This window comes from Apis florea, unplaced genomic scaffold (assembly GCF_048593485.1).
Source record: "Apis florea isolate Af1SG1 unplaced genomic scaffold, ASM4859348v1 contig_1767_pilon, whole genome shotgun sequence".
NCBI classification, from domain to species: Eukaryota; Metazoa; Arthropoda; class Insecta; order Hymenoptera; family Apidae; genus Apis; species Apis florea.
This window is the reverse complement of record NW_028256473.1, coordinates 427,682-445,781: the sequence shown is the minus strand read 5'-3', so window position 1 is coordinate 445,781 and position 18,100 is coordinate 427,682. Positions and strand designations below refer to the sequence as shown.

The following is an 18,100-nucleotide window of genomic DNA, read 5'->3' as shown; positions in this document are numbered from 1 at the left end:
AATTATCGTGAAGATTTTTAACGTAGATCAACGTAACATTTTTTCATGTTTTATTTTGATTGATTCTCATTTTTTGTAGAGAAATTTGTACATTGAATATAGCTTACATTTATATGTATATTATTTTTTTTTTCCTTTTTATTTTTTACAGTATATGCGTCGTCATCATTTTTAAAAACAAAGTAAAATCGACAAATCAACACCAATCAAGGTGAATTAATGAATTTGTACTATATTATATAGAAGATAAACAAAAATGTACATCTACTATATATTATACATTATATACATACATACATATATAGAAAAGTCTGTGAGATACCAAATTTTGATAGATAAATAACATAAATCATAAATATATAATATATATATGTCTTATATTTTTATATAAGACATACTTAAAAAGGATGCGCAATATCTAAAGAAATGTATCTCTAAATTTTATGTTTTGCTTTATATAGATTTACGAAAAAAACAATCTATTATTATTATATAATTATTACGATTATTATAATTATAGTTATTACTACTACTACTACTACTACTATTATTATTATTATTAATATTATTATTATTGTTATTAATATTATTATTATTATTATTATTATTATTATTATTAATATTATTATTATTATTATTAGACTATTAATTACGTCTTTACTGTTCTGCTGTGATGATTAGTCAGTATGACGTATTTAAATTGTCTCTTAAAAAAACTTCAACAAGCTGTTCAAATGATTGTAAGTGAGAGTTCGCTATTGCGGGGATTCTCAAAGTGAATCGAACAAAATTCATGAAACGTGATTGAAAAATTTATAAAAAGTAGAAAATTAAGATATTAAAGCATTTTGCATTTGAATATTGAAAGATCTTTATTGGAAAACGATCTTATGAGATTAATTCGAGCAGCTTTTTAATTCTCCATAAAATGTTTTTATATAGAAATAAGATTATAGAATTAAATAATATAAATTTGACTGATAAATTATGAAGGTTTTTACCTTATATTGTACAATTAAAAAAAAAAAAAATAAAGAAAATCATAAAAGTGCAATTACAATGCTATAGTAAAGAGTATTTTTAAGATTGAGAAAAATATAGAAAAAAAAAACAAAATGAATATCGAATGAAAGTGCAAAATGCTTACTCGAAATATTATATATATATAAATTCATATTGATAGTTTTTTGTAGAAATTCTTTGTATCCATATCTTAATAAAAAAAGAAAGATTAGATGAATAATAAAAATTTATAATTTGAAAAAACACAAAAAAAAAAAATAAAATTTGAATAAATATTAAAAACTAATATCAAATATGGTGCTAAATGCAGGAAGTTTGAGAAACCCTGCTTTATCGAATTATGTTCAAAATATTCTTTTTAAGTTCTATAATATTATTTTTGAGTCAATAATTTTTTATCGATCATATGAATAAGATAGGAATATCAATTAAATGTTCTCATAATTTTCTTGTAATTATTATAATTATAAATAAGTTTTCAAACTATGGAATCAAAATCGAACAAATACAATTTTATAATGCAACAAGAACAATTTGCAATAACTAGATTTTACTGACATAAAAATCATTATATATAACCAAATTTCTCCTGGATATTTTTTTCATAAATAGAAATTAAATTTAAGTGAACGCAATAAGATCTTGCATTTTTATATATACATATATTAATAGAGAATATAAGAAGCACATGTTACTATTATTATTCTTAGAGACATTAAATAGTAATGTTTTATAATTTATATATATTTACATCTATACGTATAATATAAATAGGTAAAACTGTATATAGAGATAATTAAAGTTTTTTACATTCTATTTACGATATATGTATATATATAATATATGTTATATATATTTACACATATATTACAAAATAATGCTTGTGTACGTCGCATACCGAATGAACATTTTTATCTATTGCGTGATAAATAGGTCACGCGAGAAATTATGTACTTATTCCAATTGTTAAATATTGATTAAAATATTGTATATAAAATTCATACAATTTGTCTTGAATTTTTCAATTAAATTTACACAACAAATGAATCTTATAATTTTTTGATATTAATAGTTTATTTACTGACATTAAGATACTTAATAATTCAAAATTTTATATAGAAACAAGTTACTTATCCATTTTTGTATGCTATTATTTTCAAATATATAATCTAATATTTATATAATAAATACTTGCATTTATTCTAATTTTTCATATTTAAACAAAAATTTGATGCATAAAAAATTATCTTTTATAATATATAAATATGTATACAATATTTTGATAATTGAAAAAATTACAATATTTTGATAATTGAAAAAAAATTAAATATAAATTATTAATTATTCATTAATTTTAATTAAAAAAATTCTATATAATTCTTCTATATAATTCTAACACCATTCACATGTTTTTTACAGAAATGTCACGTGTTGACGGCGTGAGAATAGTCGTCATATTTTTATTCTTTTGAAATGAGATGCACAAGTTTCTTTAATGTGATTATTTTTCAGTTCATATTTCTTCAACTAGTTATTTTATTAAAAATAAATTTAAATAGTAAGTAAAAATAAATTTTTATTATTAATTTTATCAAAAAATTGTGTCAAAAAATATTTATTAATCATAATTAGTATTAAAATAATGAAATAAAATAGCAACGCAAAATAATTTAAATTAGTATCAATTTTTTTATATGAAAATAAATTTGAAATTGTTATCTTATGATAGCGTTGAAAATATAAAAAAAATATGAGATGATGTTTCTTCATATGAGATCAATTGGTAGTACTGTTCACGACGTGAAACAAGTGTATTTTTTTCGTCGTATGTTATATGATAAAAATAGTATTCTAAATATTTGGTATTTCTTTGGTAGACAAAATTTAATAATGATAAAGTTCACTCGACCGCGATTAATAACATTTGATGTTACTGATACATTGCTGATGACAAACTTGGAGAAACATTATGCCGAAATTGGTTCTCAACACGGCCTGTCAATTGATCCACATAAATTGGCGCGAAGCTTCAAAAACAACTTTCGTAAACTTAGTCTAGAACATCCTGTTTATGGTAAACATACAGGCATTGGATGGAAAAATTGGTGGAGACAAATAGTTCATAATATTTTCAAAGAGCAACACAATTATATTTCGGATGCTACTTTGGATAAGGTGATAAAAATTATCACGATGTCGAAAATTTAGTATTTATAATGAAATGATTAAAATAAAATTTGATGTCATTTTTATTTAACAAAAAATTATTTCTATATAGATTTTTATATAAAACATGTATCAATATAAATTAAAGGTATGATTTATCAAAAATAAGATTAATATTTTTAGATAAATTAAACTTAACAATTGTTTTAATTTAATTTTTAAAGTGAGTATAAATTATCTATATTTTATCATTACATATTATTTTTTATTTTATACCAATTTTATATTTACGATAATTTAAATTTTTATTTTAACCAATTTTATTTTGGAATTTTTATGTTGATATAAAAAAGATATAAAAATTATAAAATACAGGAAGTACTATTAGAAAAAGAAAAATAATTACCGAAAAAAATCTAACCTAAACTCATACCTACTGTCGATGACCTTTTTTATCATTATGACCCGTAGGTTGCTAACAGTTTGATAAAGTGCTATGGTACGAGCTTATGTTGGCATAAATATCCTGGCACAATCGAATTATTGGAATATCTTCGAGAAAAGGACTTGATTTTGGGTGTAATATCAAATTTCGATGAGAGATTGGAAGCGGTACTTGAAGACACGAGGATTCGTTTTTATTTTTCTTTCGTTTTAACATCTTATGATTTCGGTATTGAGAAACCAGATACTTTAATATTTAATGAAGCTCTTAGGTTAACAAAAGAACGACATAATATCAATATAATTCCCCAACAAGCGATACACATTGGTGATTCTATTAGTAACGATTATATCGGAGCGAAAAATGCTAACTGGAATGCTATCCTTGTTCAACATAATAATAATGTTATAGATGAAAAAAAAGTCCCTACGAAGGATGTGTTTAGAAATCTTCGAGATTTAAAAGTACATCTTTCCACACTTTTAGATAGAGATATGTAATGTACATAATATAGTCAAATGAAAATTGAAAATATAGTATTTTATAAATCATCATAAGATTCATATTTTAACAAAAAATAAATTTATAGGTAAGATTTGTCATAACAAAAAAAACAGGAAAGATTATAAATATTTCTGATTTGTTTATTTAACAATGAAATTAAATACCGATTATATAATACTCTATGTTATATTTTATTGAAATTAATAAAATTATAAATATATTTTATTAAATTAAAATTAAAACATTTAATATTGTTGTATATATAAATAATAAGATAAACGGAAAAATATATCATAATGTTTATAACATATTCTTTATATAATATGTATTTAAATTGTATTTATAATAAAAATATAAATGTATAATAACAATTTTTGACAAATATATCTACAATAACTAATATTATATATATATTTTTAAATATTAATAATAACTTATATACTTGTTGAATTGATGTAAAATATAATTTTATATAAATTTTATATAAAATAATGAATTTTATAATAATGTGATACTGTTACAATTTTATAGTAAACATAAGATAATTTTAAAAATATATTTTAAAATTATTTATATTTTTATATAATACTCTATATTTCATTCATCTTTGTATTTTATTTATTTTAACATATTTTATTTAAAATTAGATAAAAATATGAAGTGAGAATATTTGAAGTATTTTATTGTATTGTTGATAATGATAGGAAGAAGTCATCGTTTTCTAATCTTTTCACTTCCGTTCTAGCAAGATATTACTGATCATGAATTCTATTAAAATAATATAATTCTAAAATAATATTTCAATTCTCAATTCGCGAAAATAAAACTCTATTAAATAAATAATGCTTAATTTAAGATTTTTAATTATTTCAAGATTTTTTTATTGTGTTATTTATTTATTGTGTTCATAAATATATCAAGAAAATATTTTTCAAATTTTTAAAATATTTTTTCTTTTAAAATTAAAAATTTAAAAAACATAATTATATATATTTATACACATTATTGCTAGTAATGAAATATAAAATATAACAATTTCATCGTTACATTTCTTTTAGCCTACACTTCCTACGGCATATTACCACTACAAATATTCGACATATACGATTCTTTCACTCATATCTACGACAACGATACGATGCGATATAACTCTCGTTCAGTATCCCGCTAAACTGTTGCAAGGAAAGAAGCTTTCTTGTGATTTACCAATCTTCTATCAGTTGAAGAGGTTAGAATGAAAATTTATTGTTCATTTTAAAAATTCGTGATACTAATGTGAATTTTTTTATTGAAAAAGAAGTGAATTAGCGATCAATTTGTGTTTCGTGTAATTTTGTGAATATTAATTATTCAAATCTTTATTTTAATAAGAAATAAAAGATTATTTTTTTTGGTTACAAAATTTCTTCTTTAAATTGACATTGTTTATTTTTTAAATTATAACTTATAAATATTTATTGAAATTGCGGTTCGTGATTTATATGTTGAAATATGTGATCAGAAGAAATATGTATATTTATTCTTCAAAATTTTGAAAATTTTAAATAACAAAAAATAGATTTTAAAAAAGAAACAATATTAAATATAAAATAATTTATTAGAATATATATTAATTAATATTTAATTATTTTATTTTAACAAATGTTACTAATTCATTGCAGAATTTTAATTTGAATTAAAAATTATTTTATAAGATCAGTGAAAAATATATGTAGAAATATATAAATTTTACAATAAACATTTTTATTTTATATAGTAATATATTTTATGTATATATATGATTTTATTTTAAATTATAAATTTGTGGTTTTTATATTTAAATTATAATTTTCATAATTTTTCATTGTGAAATGACATAAATTTGAAAACAGAATTATATTCGATTTTTCTAAGTTTTTGTATGTAATTAATATTTTCATTTTAATTTTTATAAAAATTACATGTATATATTTTCTTATGTGTTAAATTTAGTAAATTTAGTATAGAGAAACAAAAAATTAATACTAAAATTAATAAATATTAGATATGAAGGCCAGGAGAACGGAAGATTCCGAAATGCAATCGCGACAGTAAAAATAAAAATTATTGTGGGAACTTTTCTTGTCAATGAACTCAGTCGAAAATTAGTGTATATTCTGACCTTTAAAAAATTCAAAAAAAGTTTGAAAGTTTTCATTTAAAATTATTAAAAAAATTATAAAAAAGAACTCATCTAAAGAAGTTCAAATATGAATAGAGGAAGACACAAGAAAATATTAATTTTAATTGCAATCTGCTTGGTAGCAGTATTTGCGGAACCTGATCCTTTAGACGAACTTTTTTATAGTCGATTTTCAAAAAATCGTGATGAAGATAAATGCTATGATGACAATGGAAGACCACAGGTTCGTAATTTTATTTATTATATTTATATAAATTATTATATTATATAAGTATTAAAACAATTTATTTTATTTTTCTTTCTTTATTTATTCTTTTTTTCTTTCTTTATTATATTTAATTATCAAATAATTATTTTTTATTAATTTAATAATAATAATTTGATTAATTTATTTTTTACTTTTTTGAAAAAAATATAAATTACCTTTCACAATTATATTATTTTATAAAAATTAGTATTATTTTATAAAAATATAAATATAAATATAATAAACATAAACAGACTTTTAATTATTTTCTTTCTTAATTATTTAAATTTTAATTTTTTTTTGAAGATGTTATTACATTAGGTTATCATTTTAAAGATTCGAAATTACATCAATTTTCGACGATAATTATATAATAAATATAATTAAATAACCGCTTTGACTATTAAAGAATTTCAAAAATCTTTAATAAAATTCCAATTTTTATTTTTCTAATTTTCTAATCTATTTTCTTAATTCTTTAATTTTTTTATTTAAAATTTTTTAATTTTAATTTTTAAAAAATTCGAAATTTAGGTAAAATTTTTTCGTTCGGATATTATAAGAATTTTATAGGAAATATGTTATAAACTATTCGAAACTGAAATGATCTGAAAATATTATCTTGGCCGATCCTATATTATTTTTGTCTATCATTTTACTAGCATTTAATATAAATATGTTATGTTTATGTTTAATTTAAAATATTTAAATTTTAATTTAAAAAAAAAGAAAATGAAAAAAATATACATAGTGAAAAAAAAGTAATTATTGATATAATTTCTGAACATTACGAAATAAAAAATATTTTAAATTTTGTAATGAAAATTTATTAAAAAAAATTTATTATTAAAAAATTCTATCAAATATTATTTTGAACACGTGTTATAGAGGTGTATACCACCTTTTGAAAATGCAGCATTTAATGTTCTTATGGAGGCAACAAATACATGTGGCCAAGATCGACAAACAGAATTTTGTAAACAAACTGGTGTCCAAAGAAAGTCCTGCGAAATTTGTCGATATGGAGATCATTTAGCTTCATTTCTTACCGATTATGATAATAATGACAATGCAACTTGGTGGCAATCAGAAACAATGTATGAGGGAATTCAATATCCGAATCAAGTTAATCTCACATTACCATTGGGTATGATATAAAAATGTTATATATTTTATATTTTGTTTGAATTCAAATATGGCTGTATTCATATTAATTGAGATAATTTTTCGTAGAATTGAAATAGATAATGTTTATGAAATTTATATTATAAATAGAAAAAGAAAATTCATTCATCAGTGCATTTCACGGTATAAATTTAATATTTTCTCGATATTTTTCGTTTTCTTCTTCATTTCTATTCTTTCATTTTATATTGTTATCTATCAGGATGTATATGCGATGAGATAATTCTCGATGATAACTGTAAATGCGGAACTATAAACTGATGGAAAAACTATACAGTTATTTACAAAAGTTTTATATATTTCAGGAAAATAATATTTTTATTCAAATAAATTATATAATAAAATCATATATAATGATATATTTATTATTTAACATAAAATAATAATAAAACAACTATTTATCTTTTTCGAAGAATGCATTAATGAATATAAAAAATGTTATAGAATTCTATTTTATTATTAATAAAAGTAATCTTTTTATACAAATAAAATTAATAATTGTGATTAATGATAAAATAATTTTATCTTCTACATGTAATGAAGCTAATTCTAATATCATTCCGAAAACTCAGATAATAGTAGAAGGTTCTTAAAAATGAGAAAAACATAGAATCTCTGCCACATGTACCACATGTTCATTTAGAAAGAAAGCCACTTGCATCCCGCTAGGGAAGAATTACAATGGCGTAGAATCTTTATTTTTTAATAATTTCAAATCATAATTTATAATAAATAATTTTTTTTTTAAACATTTTTTATATCTATTTATATCATAAAAATTTTGTTATCTTTATATTACATATATCAATTTTTATTAAATTGATAATTTATATTTTTTTACTATCTTTTTTTTTTACATATATACACATGCTTTCTAATAATTATTAATTATAGGCAAGACGTTCGATATAACATATGTTAGAGTGCTTTTTGAGTCTCCACGTCCAGAAAGTTGGGGTATCTATAAGAGAAAAAATGAAAATTCGCCATGGGAACCTTATCAATTTTATTCTGCGAGTTGTAGAGATATGTATGATTTACCGGATTCAAAGGAAACAGTACGAGGTGATGATACCAGAGTATTATGTACTTCTATCTATTCCGATATATCACCTTTAACGAAAGGTGCTGTCGCATATTCTACTTTAGAAGGACGACCTTCGGCATATAATTTTGAATCTAACACAGCATTGCAGGTACAATTTTTATTTTATCAATTCATTTTTCATTTTTTTATTTCATCAATAATAATTTTTTTTTTTTTTTACAAAAATTATTATTGAATGTAGAAAACAAATTACAAATAACATATTAAAAATAGAATAAAAACAATAATATGAAATTAAAGTAACAAAATTATTTAATATAATAAAAAAATATATAATGATATAATATTATTCTTATTTTAAAAGGAATGGGTGCAAGCGACAGATTTAAGAATCACGTTGGATAAAATGAACACTTTTGGTGACGAAGTTTTTGGCGATGATCAGGTATTAAAATCCTACTACTATGCGATCGCTGACGTTGCTGTTGGAGCACGTTGTGCTTGCAATGGTCACGCTGGAGAATGTGTAAACAGTACTAGTGTAGATGGAAAAACTCGTAGAGTATGTAGGTAAGATAATTTATAAATAATTATTTTTCTATATACAATAATTAGTTAAAATGATTAAATATTAATAATATATAGAATATAAAATATGAAATGATAATAAATATATAATTAGAATAATTAATTATAATTTTATATAAATATTATATATAATATATATACATAATATATATAAAAATATTTTAAAATTATATATAAAATTATTTTACATATTTTATGTTTTATATTATTTATGAAATTTTAAGAAAATACAATTAAAGTGATTTCATATTAATTTTTTTATATCACAAATTTATAATTCATAAATTTCAAATGGATATGATTTAATCTTTTATAGATGTGAACATAATACTGCAGGTCCAGATTGCAACGAGTGTATGCCCTTTTTCAATGATGCACCTTGGGGACGTGCCACTACTAAAGATGCGCACGAATGTAAACGTAAGTAAAATATTAAATATGGAATAACATTTAAAATAAACTAATAAAAACAAAATATATATTTGCAACTATACTTATATACACATATCGCAAATATAAGCGAAAAGAGAATATCATTGAAGGATTATTATTTCATTTAAATCTTATTCTTCCAACGATTTTTCGTATTCTATTCGATAATAAAAATATTTTTATCATTATAAATCATATTTTTAGTTTTTTATTATTATTATTATTATTATTATTATTATTATTATTATTATATTAAATCTTTGTTCAGCTTTTATTTAAATCTGCTAAAAGCAACATAATTGATAATACTATTATTCAATTTTATTAGATGCAATATCAATTTTTATGTAATATTTAAGAGAACGAATGATAAAAAAGTTTATATAAAATGTATAAAATATATATATTATATTGTTATTCTATTAAGAAACATTTTTTAACTTAAAAAAAAAAAAATGAGAAAGTTAATTTATTGAAAAAAGTTATCTATATCTATAAAAATAAATCATTTTTCTACATTCATATTATCTCCTATATCAATTTTAATATTTTTTTCACTCATAAAAGTATTATATATAAAAGAGAAAGATTTCTTCAGTATTACGGGTATCACCTTTCTGAGCAACTAAAGAGAGTTTACGTTTACGATCACGTTGGCATTACCTTTTACGTTCATTGCTTGTTCTAAAGTGGGGACTGTTGGCAGAAACACATAATGCAGCTTTTCTGTAGACCACGAACTCAGTGTTCAAGATATCGCGATATAAGTAGATATTCATTATATCACATTGAGTCATTACATGATTTTTTAAAAAAAAAAGGATGATTTTGATTTTATACATTTATTTATAATTATATTATTTAGTATAAAATATATTGTTTGTCATTAAATAAAAAAATCTGTGTTATATATTTATATATTTTAATTTATTAATTAAATTTATAACTTTTTTATTGTTATGGCTATTTTTTATCAAATTGAAAGACTTTTATATTTTACATATTTTATGAATCATTGGTCAAAAATATAAGATATACTTTCCAAATATATTAAAATATATATAATATATTTTAAATATTATTAGATATATTTTTAGAATATATCTCAAATTCTTATGAAGAATGATATTTTTAAAAAATTACTCTTTTTTTGTTTATAAATTGTATAATTGAACTTTCATTTAAAATGAAATTAATTACATATTTAATATTTGTTAATGTAATGACTATTACTTCATCACACTGGAATGAAATTTTGCCATGGTATTCAAAATCCAGTAAATAATCCAAAAAATATTATAATATCATATTAACAATTTTTTATGAAAAATTATAATTTATAATATAAAATTTTGAAATATTTCAAAATTATACAATATTATATAAAAAAATATAATCCAAAAAATATTATAATATCATATTAACAATTTTTTATGAAAAATTATAATTTATAATATAAAATTTTGAAATATTTCAAAATTATACAATATTATATAAAAAAATATAAATTTTACGTTGATTATGATTGTAATCTTATTTTTCAGCTTGTAATTGCAATGGTTATTCAGAAAGATGCTTTTTTGATAAAGAACTATATAAGCTCACTGGTCATGGTGGACATTGTTTAGATTGTCGAGCTAATCGTGATGGTGCGAATTGCGAACGTTGTCGAGAAAATTTCTATCAGCGTCCTGAAGATAATTATTGTGTTGCTTGTAATTGCAATGAAATCGGTAAATTGATATATTTTTTTCTATTTTTATTTTAAAATTAAAATATATTTATTAATTATAAAATATATTTGTAATTTGTTAATTATAAATATATATAATAAGAAATATTATAATTTTTTATTTGTATCAAAAATACAAAACAAATAAAAATATAATACAAAATAAATATTTGATAAAATATATATTTAAATAAATATTTGATATTATAGGTTCAAGAAGTTTACAATGTAACAGTGAAGGAAAATGTCAATGTAAACCTGGTGTAACAGGTGATAAATGCGATCATTGCGCAGCGAATTATTATAACTTTGGTTCATATGGTTGCAGTTCTTGTGAATGTAATACAGCAGGTTCTCTTACAAACACACCAAATTGTGATCCTATCAGTGGTGTTTGCACATGTAAAGAAAATGTTGAAGGAAAAAGATGTCGAGTGTTAGTATATTTATATCATTAATATTTTTTATGACACTATAAAATTATAAAAATAAATAACTGAGTAAAATTACACATTTAATAATATCGTTTCTATAATAAATAGATGTAAACCAGGATTTTTCAATCTTGCAATGGATAATAAATTTGGTTGTACACCATGTTTTTGTTATGGTCATTCTTCAGTATGTAAACCAGCAAGTGGTTATTCTAAAGTTGTAATAGAAAGTATGTTTGTGAGAGGAGCTGAACGATGGAAAGCTACTGTAGCTGGTAATCCAATAAGACTTCAATATGATCCTCTTACTCAAACAATATCTGCTACAGCATTAGATCGAGACAATGTTTATTTTGTTGCACCTGGTAAATATAAATAAAATTCTTATATCATTCTAAAAATTCTAAAAATCTTATATCATTCTTATAGCAAATGTGTATAGTAAAACATTTGATTGTCTTAATAAAAATTTATACTACATATATTTACTAACTAAGAATATCATTGCATTATACAGATAGATTTCTTGGTGATCAACGAGCCTCTTACAATCAAGATTTGTCGTTTACTTTGAGAATTGGAGAGGCTGGTCCTGCACCTACTGTTCGTGATGTTATATTTGAAGGAGGCAATGGAGAACAAATTACACAACCAATTTTTGGACAAAACAATCATTTACCTTCAGTGACAGTAAATAAGATTTATCTAATATAATTAAATAGTGATCCAATCATATTTATAGCTTATTAATTTATAAAAAATGATTTCAGCCATATGAATACCGTTTTAAATTGCATGAACATCCTAATTATGGTTGGGAACCTCGTCTTTCTTCTCGAGCTTTTATGTCTATTTTATCAAACTTAACAGCTATTAAAATTCGTGGAACCTATACACATCAAGGTATTTTAATTATTTTGAAGATAAAATATTATTTCTATCATATAATTTTCTTTCTATAGGTCGAGGATTCTTAGATGATGTCAAACTGGAAACAGCACTTCGAGGTGCTGCAGGTGAAAGTGCTGATTGGGTGGAACATTGTGATTGTCCTCATGGTTATGTGGGCCAATTTTGTGAATCTTGTGCTCCTGGATTTCATCATGATCCGCCAAATGGTGGTCCTTTTGCCCTTTGTATTCCTTGTAATTGCAATAATCATGCAGATATTTGCGAAGCTGAAACTGGTATTTTTTTTAAGTAAATTTGAAATAAAAATTGATTCACAATTTATTTTAATATTTGGATATTTACATTTTTTGATTTATTTTAGGACAATGCATTTGTGAACATAATACGGCCGGTAGTAATTGTGAATTATGTAAACGAGGATATTATGGCCATCCGTTAAAGGGTACACCCGATGATTGTAAATCATGTCCGTGTCCCGATAATGGACCTTGTATATTACTTGGCAATAATCCAGATCCAATTTGTTCTGAATGTCCATTGGGTAGAACAGGTAAAATAAAACTTTAAATATTTTAAATAATTTTTTACTTTTTACTTTTTATAAAAAATTATTTATGTTATTCTTTGTTTTAGGACCTAGATGTGAAACATGTTCGGATGGATACTTTGGAAATCCTGAAAAAGGTATAGCTTGCAGACCTTGTGATTGCAACAACAATATCGATTTAAACGCTGTAAGAAATTGTAATCATGAAACTGGTGAATGTTTGAAATGTGTAAATAACACGGCTGGTTTTCATTGTGAAGAATGTCTTTCAGGCATGTAAAATATAATTTTACTTTTTTAGTATATTTTTTTGATTTTTTAAATAACTATATTTGTAATATTCAACAGGATATTATGGAGATGCATTATCTGATCGTAAAGAAGATGGATGTAAGTTATGCCAATGTTATCCACCAGGTACAATTGAACTCAATGATGGTAGAGTAGCACCTTGCGAACAATTAACAGGTCATTGTACTTGCAAATCTCATGTGATTGGTCGAAATTGTGATAAATGTGAAGAAGGATATTATCATATATTAAGTGGAGAGGTACTTCAAATTGCTATAATCGTTTTACAAATATAAGATGAATATTAGCTTGTTTTAAATTAAATAATTATATACATATATTTTAGGGATGCACGCCTTGCAATTGTGATACTGAAGGATCTTATAATCGTACTTGTAATCCTGTTACTGGTCAATGTGAATGTAGACCTGGGATTACTGGACAACATTGTGATGCGTGCGTTCCTTATCAATATGGATTTAGTAGAGAAGGCTGCAAACCTTGTGATTGTGATAGTATTGGTTCTCAAGATCTGCAATGTGATGCCAGTGGACAGTGTCTAGTAGGTTTATTAAAAATGTACTGCATGATAAAAAATTTAATTTATTTATTAAAATAATTATTTTTATATTTTAGTGTTTACCAAATGTAGAAGGAAGACGTTGTGATCGTTGTAAAGAAAATAAACACAACAGACAAAATGGATGTGTCGATTGTCCTGATTGTTACAATCTTGTTCAAGCTGCTGCTAATAATCACAGAATACGTTTAACTGAACTAGAAAATACACTCAAAAAGATTAACAGTAGTCCAACAGTTATAAAAGATTCAGATTTTGAAAAAGAATTAAAAAATATTCAGGATAAAGTAAAGAATCTTTTACAAATCGCAAAACAAGGATCAGGTAGTAAGTATAATTTATATACTCTTTTATATATTCATTTCTTGAGTCATTTCAATTGAATTCGATTTTTTTTATTAATAATTTTTAAGTATGAAGAAAGTAAAAATAAATTGTTATTAAGTGTATAAAATTATGTAATTTTAAAATTTTTCTTCAATCATTAATCATAAGTTTTTTATTAGTTAAAATGAAAAACAAGATTGAAATGTAAAAAATGTAATAGAATTAATAATATCATTTGGATAAGATTATATGAAGAAAATGTTTTAGGTGAAAATAAAACTTTGGTGGAACAACTTGATGAATTGCGCGACCAATTAAATGAAATTAGTGAAATCTCTCAAACTGTAAATTTAACTGCTTCTGATGCATATAAAACTACTTTGGAAGGTTTAATGAATATTGATGAAGCAGAAAAAGTGCTTGATAAAATACATGCTCAATTAACTGTAAGAAAAATAATATAATTTTATATAAAATTTATAATAAAAATTAATATATGAATGAAATCTTTATCATTAAAATATAAATAGGAAACAGAAGATTATTTAGCTACAGATGGAGCAACTGCATTAACAAAAGCGAAATTACGCGCAGAACAAGTTGGTCAAGGAAATAAACAAATGACTTCAATTGCACAAGAAGCGCGTGTATTAGCAGATTTGTGAGTAATTTAGTTTTATAAATTTTAAATATTTCTTTAAAATATATCTATATATTATTTTTTATTTATAGAAATGTTAATGAAGCGAAAAAAATACATGCACTAGCAGAACGAGCTCGAAATACAACAATAGAAGCTTACACTCTTGCAAAGAAAGCTATAGGAAAATACACTAATATAACGTATGTATTTATTCATTATTTTATATTAAAATAAAGTAATAATATAATTATTATCAATGTTTATATTAATAATTATATTATCAATATAATATAATTATATCAATATATAGTTATATTAATATAGTTTTCAAAATTATTTTAACTATGTCGTAGTATTAAAAAAATAAAGTTTTAAAAAATTAATTATATATTTAGTGATGATATTAGAGGATTGGAAAATAAATTAGAATTACTAGAGCATCGTATGAATGAGGTGAAAAATCTTACCAACATAGCAGCTACTAAATCATCCACTGTTTCACAAGAAGCAATAGATCTATTGATTCTCGATTTAGCACTTCCACCTGTTGACATCGAGCAATTAAGAAATCAAATTGAAGATGTGAATAATGAAGTAAATATAAATTATAACAAATATTGTTGTTGATAATTATTTATGATAGTTTAATTGATAATAAAATATTATAGGGATTGCGATTGAAAGAACAAGCACAATTATTATTAGATCAAAATGAAAATCTTATAAATGAAATGGCACAAAAAGTAATAAAAAGTGAAGAGTTAATAGAACGAGCGCAGGATCAACAAGCAGCTACGGCCGAACTTTTGGCTGAATTAGATGGCGCAAATGAAAAAGCAGATGATGCTGTAAAACGAGGAGATCAAACTTTGAAAGAAGCTCAGGAAACATTAAAAAAATTAGGCGGTATATATCATATTAATTATATATATCATATAATAATTTTTATTGATAATAATGATAAATTTAAAAAAAAAAGGAAAAGTATATCTATTAATTATGATATTTCTTTTAGAATTTCATGCTGAAGTAGAGCGCGAACGTATTAAAGCTCAAAATGCTTTAAAAGATATTAAAAATATCGAAGAATTAATCATAAATGCTACAAATCAAGCTTTACAAGCTGAAAAAAAATTAAATGGTTCTGAAAATAATGCTGAATATGCACGCAAAATAGCACAAGATTCTCAAGTTAGTATAATTAATGTTATATATAATGTTATATATAATATAATTTTGTATGTATTAAATATAAAATATTTTTATATCAGAGATATGCAGAAGAAGCTAGTGCAAAAGCAAACAACATTAGAACTGAAGCGAATAAAATTAAAATAGAAGCAGTTCGCGTAGGAAATGAAGCTGAAAAATTACATCAAAGGGTAGATAGTACAGATTCTATGATGAAACAACATGAAAATCAAAGTGATCAAGATACAAATATTACAACTGAAGTAAGACATCAGTTGTATATAATACTTAATATAATAATGTATAATAAAAATTATGTATATTATTTAATTTTTTTAGGCAAATCATAAAGTTGGTTTAGCTAAGATTAATGTAACGTTAGCATCACAGCAAGTTGATAAAGCTCTAAGTGAAGTAATTGAAATAATAAAAGAATTAGAAAATCTACCGGAAATTGGTATATTACTTTTTTCTGTTATCATAATTTTATAATTCTATTATTTATTTTATTTTAATTTAATCTTTATATAAATATATATAAATTAAATTTTTTATTTTTAGATAATGCTGATTTAAATCGATTAGAAGAACGCTTAGCTGCAGCTGAAAAGGAAATTGCAGCTGCAAATCTAGATCAAAGAATTCGTACATTAACCGATGCAAAAAATTTACAAACACAATGGGTAAAGAATTATGAAGATGAAGTTAGTAGATTAAGAATGGAAGTTGAAAACATTGATGAAATAAGAAAAGTTTTGCCTGTTGATTGTCAAAAACGTTTACGACTTGAACCGTGAAAAACATTTTTAAACTTGTATAATATTTAAAAGTAAAACTTCATAATGCTACAGTGCCTTACATGCATTGAAGAAAGAAATAAGATTTAAAAGATATTAAAATAATAATTGCAAAATTTATCATATTTCCTTTTAAAATTAAGATTCGTACTATATTACAGCTTTCTTCAAGAATTGTAAAGTATATTTTAATCATAAATTTATGATAAAATTAAATAAGTTATAATATAATTATACATTAGTGTTAAATAAGCAGATATTACTTGAATATTTACTTTTAAATCATTTTATTTAACATATCATTTATAATGTGATTTTATATTTTTTCTTTTTTTAAATATTATGCGCTTCTATATACAAACAACTGATATAATGACCATCATACCAAAGATCTTATCATAGATTGTTTATTATTATTATCAGGCCATTTGCATTATTCAATTTGTTCATCTTTATAATACAGTTTATTTGTACGTATGTATAAATATGTATATAGTATCTATATACAATCATTTATAAGTTTTAAGAAAGCGTCAAAAGTTCCTTTGAAGGATAATTTTTTAATATACAAAATCGAATAATAAATAAATTAACATATATTGTATGGTTTGCTTATAGATTATTAAAAATCTATGTGAAAATATTTTCAGAATTAGAAAGAAAATAGAAATTTAAATATATATTATAATATATATCATTACACATCATTTTTAAGTATCATAACATTTTTATACAAATTTTTTATATATATCTAATATGAATAAATAATAAATAAACCTCAGAAAATATATGGTGTAATATATCAGTATGTTATATTTCAAAAATATTTCAAAAATATACAAAATAA

At 22.3% G+C, this 18,100-nt stretch overlaps 2 protein-coding genes across 5 annotated transcripts; both read left to right on the top strand.

Moving 5' to 3' along the window:
• The first annotated feature begins 2,458 nt into the window (after positions 1-2,458).
• Positions 2,459-4,509, top strand: LOC100868161 (rhythmically expressed gene 2 protein). Of its 2 annotated transcripts, XM_012484624.3 has the most exons (3): positions 2,459-2,581; positions 2,901-3,198; positions 3,661-4,509. In XM_012484624.3, the coding sequence occupies exons 2-3, from the start codon at positions 2,914-2,916 to the stop codon at positions 4,132-4,134; spliced, it is 759 nt and encodes a 252-aa protein (XP_012340078.1). In that variant the 5' UTR covers positions 2,459-2,581; positions 2,901-2,913; the 3' UTR covers positions 4,135-4,509. The 2 variants fall into 2 exon arrangements, with proteins under 2 accessions (XP_012340078.1, XP_003692348.2); XM_003692300.4 differs by lacking the exon at positions 2,459-2,581 and having other exon boundaries at positions 2,788-3,198.
• A 730-nt stretch (positions 4,510-5,239) lies between these two features.
• Positions 5,240-18,041, top strand: LanB2 (laminin subunit gamma-1). Of its 3 annotated transcripts, XM_003692301.4 has the most exons (26): positions 5,240-5,366; positions 6,162-6,522; positions 7,435-7,693; positions 8,626-8,927; positions 9,144-9,349; positions 9,684-9,787; positions 11,344-11,532; positions 11,742-11,967; positions 12,074-12,330; positions 12,483-12,655; positions 12,736-12,868; positions 12,928-13,152; positions 13,239-13,427; positions 13,511-13,696; positions 13,773-13,975; positions 14,062-14,277; positions 14,352-14,622; positions 14,890-15,068; positions 15,153-15,283; positions 15,355-15,465; positions 15,661-15,859; positions 15,934-16,171; positions 16,281-16,456; positions 16,537-16,719; positions 16,796-16,913; positions 17,018-18,041. In XM_003692301.4, exons 2-26 carry the CDS (start codon positions 6,367-6,369, stop codon positions 17,251-17,253), a joined length of 4,866 nt encoding a protein of 1,621 aa, XP_003692349.3. In that variant the 5' UTR covers positions 5,240-5,366; positions 6,162-6,366; the 3' UTR covers positions 17,254-18,041. The 3 variants fall into 3 exon arrangements, with proteins under 3 accessions (XP_003692349.3, XP_086764790.1, XP_086764794.1); XM_086908664.1 differs by lacking the exon at positions 6,162-6,522 and having other exon boundaries at positions 5,305-5,366; XM_086908668.1 differs by lacking the exons at positions 5,240-5,366; positions 6,162-6,522; positions 7,435-7,693; ... (1 more) ...; positions 9,144-9,349; positions 9,684-9,787 and adding an exon at positions 10,481-11,076.
• Positions 18,042-18,100: the final 59 nt, after the last annotated feature.